General features: G+C 46.6%; 1 protein-coding gene across 1 annotated transcript in view; it reads left to right on the plus strand.

The window, feature by feature from the left end:
* Positions 1-350: 350 nt before the first annotated feature.
* Positions 351-6,337, plus strand: part of CACUL1 (CDK2-associated, cullin domain 1) — a 60,022-nt gene continuing 54,035 nt past the window's right edge. The window contains exons 1-2 of the mRNA XM_010564977.1: positions 351-561; positions 5,436-5,542. Of these exons, the coding sequence (XP_010563279.1) occupies positions 351-561; positions 5,436-5,542 (318 nt within the window). The remainder of the gene's footprint in view (positions 562-5,435; positions 5,543-6,337) is intronic.

The following is a 6,337-nucleotide window of genomic DNA, read 5'->3' on the forward strand; positions in this document are numbered from 1 at the left end:
ATAAACAAAATCTGCTCTGAGAAGTCTAGCGTTTCCTTTTTGCTTTTAGTCAAGAAGCACTTGTCTGATAAATGGGGTGCTTTTAGAAAGCTTACAATAGCCTGCACACCCCAGCGGAGGCGGAGGCTCGGCGGAAGATTACCAGGAGATAATGGAGCAAGTCAAATGAGAAAACATGATGAAACAGCAGAAAATTTACATGCTATTTTGCTCCTTCCTTTTACATTAATAAAACCAGGGCTTTTGTGTTTATTTCCAAATGCTACCGTATAAGCATGTGTTGCTGGATGCGCCCATGTGGCTGACGACCTGCCCAGCACCGCGGTCCCAGGGGAGTGGGCTGACATCTAATGACGGGCTGTAAAAACAGCATCGGTGAAACAGCCTCCGCAGCTTTTTTCTGGGTTAAATGCATCGGGCCTCTCCTGAAGAACCTAAATCCATCGGGGACCCAGCCACGTATCCACTTTGGCCCCAGTGAGACCACACCAGCGCCGGATAAGCTGCTGAGCGCGGGCAGTGGGGACCAGTCTTGGTGGGGACCCTCGGTGGAGAACCTGCGTGAGCAACACCCAGCACAAGGGCTGACAGCCACGGGTTTGAGGAAAACTGCGTGAAAGTGGCATCACATCCCCCGTGAGGACCAGGCGGTGCCAGGGCCCTGTGCTGGCAGCGGCACAGCCGGACCCGGACCCGTGGCGCTGGCTCACTGGCTGGTGGGAGCGTTGCCTTTGGTGGTGTCATGCAACGGACAAGAATGTGTGACCTCCCAGCATGGTATCAGCTGCCAAGGGTAGCTCAGATACGGCCAAAATCTCACCTTTTGTGTAACTGCACACGAGGGGTGGTTCATGCTCCGGGTAAGAGCTGTGGCTGGCTGCCTGCGTGCATTGTGGACTTCCAGATGCTTGAGGCTTTCCCTGGTGGTAGAGAATTGTCTTCATGTTTTGTGGTGCACAAGCACTGATAGATTCCACTCCAGGTTTTTCACGTGTACTGGAGGCAGGCAGCTGGTTTTGTAAAGCACCGATTTCAGAGTCCTTTCTATTGCTTGCACTGGCCCAGTGTAGTCTAGATATATTAGACTGGCCGACCAAAGGCCCATGAAATGACCAAAATAAGGTTACTGATGAATATCAGCCAATACATTTTATTATGTAAATGTAAGTTCCTTCTGATATTGGCTTATGGGACAGAATAGTCTGGTCATGCCCACAGTTAGAAGGATTAACCCCTATCACATGCCACAAAAATGCTTGTAGTGTAATTATGCTAAAAGAATTGTGCTTTGTATTGGTGCTGTAAAACCAAAACCAAACCCATATGAGCAAAATATACATGCTATAAAATTACAGGATACAGATGCCACCCATCCTGCTATCCTCAGGGCTCGGGTTAGGGCATTGCTGTACTGACATAAGAGAGCATCCAGCGTACATTCAGCTGAGGCTCTGGCCCAGGGAACACGGCTGCGCAGGGCTGTCTCTTCTGCCTGTTCCCAAGGGCCACAAACAGACTTACCCTCGCATCCAGGAATAGAGTGACACACCTTGAAATAATCCTGTTTAATAATTTACGTGGTAGAGAGTAACATGCAAGGACCTGGTACAGAAAGGTAACAAGACATACACAGCACAGGTAAGGAGTGAACCTCAAGCTCTGAGCTTAAATGGAACTCCTGGACAAAAGGGCAGAAGGTTGATGGATGGGGGTCCTAGGTGAGGCTGCTCATCTTAATTATAGCCAATTAGTGCACTCAGGGCCCTCATATCAGGCACAGATGATGCAGGGAATGTGACCACTGGTGAGGAAGTTGGAAAAATTTCAGTGGATGCAATACTGTAGTCATTGTGCTCTTAATATCTTGCTGATGATGGCGTTCAGGCAGAGAAAAGGGAGCTGGTTTGAAAATATATTTTCATTATAAACAGCTTCACACAGTTCTGGGTCCTGTTCTCTTTGTAAGGTTGGAGAGGAGGAACGCAGCCTTACTTGCTAAAGGACAGAAGCAGGTATGCACTTGAACCTAATGTAAAACTTTCCCAGTTACCCTAAATGCAAATTACCCAGCTGAGTTTTTGCATATGCACCCAGGGATAACAGAGACCAGACCATGGCCTGTCTCCTACAACTCTTTTGTTAGTTTCGGGAGAACGTGATCTTATTTGACTATGTATTTTTGTTGTGCCCTGCACAGCAAGAGCATGCCTGTATGTCCAGCACAGTACAGGAGAAAAGACAAATGTCTCTGCAGCGCTTGCATTTGGTTTTGATCAGCAGCTTACATTTACTCTGCTGTTCCCTGGCTGTGTGGCGAACGCGTGCTTCTCTTCTCCACCAAAGGCACCGTGCTGGCACCCAGCACGAGCACGCTCCTGCTGTCTTGGTGGGGGGTAGTTGGGATTTCCTTATGTTCGAGGTATACTCTTCCTTTTGCTTTCTTTTGCCTGTGGAAGATGGCAGGGATTGTTCCTCTTCAGGCAGCTGATTTCTGCTTGTGCTGTGTTTCCTTCTTCTGAACTCTCAGAAATCGATAGTGCTGATAAAATGTGTTAACAGCCTTTAGCTCCCAAGGACGTCTCACATAAGCTGTTTTGGTTTTTTTTTTTTCCTAGGCAGAGACCAATTAAGAGACTCTAATATAATGAAGCAGACTGTATATAGTCTGTGCTTGCTGACTGTATACAGTCAAGAAACACTGAGTGGTCTCTCCGTACCGTAACTGGCACATTTTTGTGAAAACTTTACGCTAATCGGCTTGCCCTAAGCAGTAGTTGCTGTTGGAAGGGGTATGCCACAGACTGCAGACTACCAGTTCTCTGAGCTTGAGCAAGTCATCTCTTGGAGATTGTCAAAATATGTCTCAAAAATAATGAGCGCTCAAACCTCCCTTTCGGTTTATCTGCTCTCTGCCAGTATTCTGCAAGGGGCCATCTTATTTGCCATTGAAAGAGCTACATTTCATGCTCCTCCTGACAGACTGCTATTTAAGGCTGTGCTTAGCATTCATATTTCTTTCTTGTCAGAACTATTTTCTTCTTTCATTTAGTTTTTAGAACCAGACCTATAAATCTGGGAAGCATTTTGCATGCTGTGTTAGGGCTTGATTGAAATCCCATTGAAATCAATGAAAGCTTTCCTATTGACTTCAGTGGACCAGGCACTTGGGAAATAAGGAAAAATGGTCTGTTTTAAAATAAGAACTGTATCCATGTCATAATGTCTATCATCAATAGCAGGAAATAAAACAAAACATATTAAGCAGATCTGTTCCTGACAGGCTTCATATATCATTTAACTGCTACCTGTATAGACCCAGCTGTGACATGGAGCACCGCAACAGCTGTTCTGGGATACCTAATAATTCTGCTTTATAAACATAAATATCTGAGGAAAAAGAAAATACCCTTATCTGGTTGATACAAATGTTCATATAAAATCGAAACTATGCAAAAGATAAACATTCAGCAGAAGCAAGTGTCACAGCCTGCTTCTGGGAGCCTAGAAGGAAAAACTCCCTTGTAGCCTTATTTCCACAAGTTTCTGTGTAGCAAATATTTCTTTAATGACTCACACTTTCCGTGAGTACTGTTAGGAAACCTTGATGTTCCCTTTTAATTTGTAGTAAAGCTTGCGGCTGTGACCTGGTTATCAAAAGTGCTGAGCCAAAAAAAAAAAAAAAAAAAGTAAATATTATGAAGATGTAACGAATGCTTCTGATACTTGTCTAGGTAATTAGATAGGGATCCAGGAGTCTAAAATGAAAGTGTGACATCTGCATGTTACTTGTTGGCGAAAGTACTATAGTCTACTGATGAGCTAGTTACAATAAAGACAAGTCAAGCCTCCAGGGATTTCATGGAGACGTGAGGATACTCAGGTCTTGTCAGAATTGCATTTGTACGTTGTGTTCTCCACTAACATTGAAAATAATTATAGCTGTGGTATTGCAAAATGTAACTTTGCCAAGACAGTATTTAAAGCCTGAATCAAACCTCCACATGCTGACGAGGAAACAAGGAAACGATGCAGAGAAGTCTCTGAAGTACATGCAAAAACAAGTGCCGCTTCAATTGATAGTGCCTTTATCAGCACGCAGTCATGTGTTTAAAATGAGCCATAGATGACTGTTGCAGCTTGTCATTTGCCTTATGGGAGGCAAGAAAGAGCTTCTTGTTTGATTTGTAAGATGAGCTGGCTTGCTGCACAAGGCAACAGAGAAGACTCTGTATAGTGAAGTATTTCCTAAGCTTTTTTGGACTCCCGCCACAAGGAAGTGCAGAGAGTGTAGGCACAGGGCAAGGAACATTGTGAAAGGGATTAGAAAGGAAACATACCTTTAAAGATCATGGCAAAAATAAAACCCCAAAAGACCCCAGCTGGTCAGTAAATTACAGAGATGCTAACAAAACCAGGCGTGTGCGACAGGAGTATGAAACAGAAAATAAGAAATGCTAGAACTGAAAAATATTGGGTTTGTCTTACTTCGACACTGCTCTTAGATGTTAACATAAGCACTTTCAAAATTAATAAGACAAAGATAAAGCTATGCTGATAAGTTCCTGATTTCCCCTCAGGTCGCAGTGTTTTTAAATACTGGCAAACCATCTGAGACCCGCTCCTGAGATCAGTGGAAGCGGATGAGTAGGAGGGTACGACGGAGTTGCTCTGCAGGTTGAGAACACAAAGATGTCTTTCTTGAAGCAGTGAAGACACGCAAACTTCATTTACGTTTCTTTGTGATTACCAGAAAATTGCAACACTTACCTAAGCTAAAAATGGTTTGCTGCTTTAGCTTTCAATGTTTAATATCCATTATAAGTGACGCTATTGTTATTTGCGTTGTATTATACAGCCCACTCAGTAAATGCAAAGATGCAGCAGAAGTGAACAAAAAAAATGTCCTTTCTGTCCTTTTTCCAGCTGTAGTTAAGGCATAGATAGAAATAGATCAACAGCCAAAGCAGGCGTGTGAATATGCTAAATCCATAATCTAAGATTTATGCGTGGTGCGCCAAATCAGCTTTTGGTCTCTGAGACAAAGTGTGACTTGCTGGTGTCTACCAAGGTAGAAAATGGAGAGGACTTGGTATATTGGTTAGAACAGACCGTTGATATTCTTTGTGTGATCTTGACGTATAAGAAAAACACTATTAGTTCAAATATATAAGGAAAAAATGCGATAGGGACCAATTCTTTCCATTGCCTGCCTCTATCAAAGCAACCTGAGACAGACCTGTTCCACAGCGCAGTGAAACCAGTGGCATCTTCTGCTTCTAGAAAACAGGACAATTTTGTCTCATGCTAAAGTAGAAATCGGCGTTTCTATTTGGAAAACAAATTACATGCTTTTCACTTTCAACGAGATATTTTGGAAAGAAGGCTAGACACCTCTGCTTTTATCTATGCTTTTCACTTTTTTTTTTGTTTGCTAGGCAAGAGCAAAACCCCACACAGTGGAAATGTATTTGCAGTAAAACCCCACTATTCATTTCCGTCCTTCCATGGCAGCAGCCAGTTGCAGACGGAAATAAAACCGAAAGTAAGCGTACTTAAGTCAACTAGACAACGTTAACGACTAGTTTTGAACCGTGACATCGTTCGTGGACAAGACGAACGGTTCTGTGCGTTACTCGCGCAAGCTTTTCCTCAGCAACAGCCGACAGGAATCCCTGTGAGGTGGCAACGTTGTGCCGGCGCTTCACAGAGCGCGAAGTACGAGCGGGAGGGGCGGCAGAACACCCGCAGCCACGTTTTGGGTGGTTTTCTAAGGGGGACTTGGCCGTGGCCGTGCCCGTTTCCCCGCCTGGGCCCCCGCCGCCCGCGGAGCGCTTCCCCGCTAGAGGGGGATGCAGCCCAAGGCCCCGAGGCCGACCGCAGGCCCCGGCCCCGGGCGGGGGCAGCCCCTTCTCCTCAGCGGGAGAGGTGAAACCAAGGCGGGACCTGGCGGAGCCTGCCCTCTCAAATTAAAATTAACCACCGGGCTTGGGACGAGACGGGGAAGGGGAAACCCGGCCCCGCTCCGCCCGCCCAGCCCTTCTCCTCACAGCTCCGGCGGACCCACCGCCATCCCACAATGCACAGCGGGCTGCCCGCCGGAGAGGGGTCCCGCCTTCTTCCGCACGCCAGCCAATCGCAGCTCCGTCCCGCCGGACTACACTCCCCAGCATGCCCCGCGGCGCGGCAGTGTGTGTGTGGTGGTTGGCGGCGGCGGCGGGGGGGCGTGTGCGTCCTCCCGGTCCGCTCTGCCGTCTTTCCGCCTGTCGCAAAGTGTCGCGCTGTGCGGCCGGAGCCTGGGCTGGCGGCCGCGGCGAGCCCCGGCGGGCGGAGAGCGGCC

Source organism: Haliaeetus leucocephalus, unplaced genomic scaffold (genome assembly GCF_000737465.1).
Source record: "Haliaeetus leucocephalus isolate CR32 unplaced genomic scaffold, Haliaeetus_leucocephalus-4.0 Scaffold184, whole genome shotgun sequence".
Classification (NCBI taxonomy): Eukaryota; Metazoa; Chordata; class Aves; order Accipitriformes; family Accipitridae; genus Haliaeetus; species Haliaeetus leucocephalus.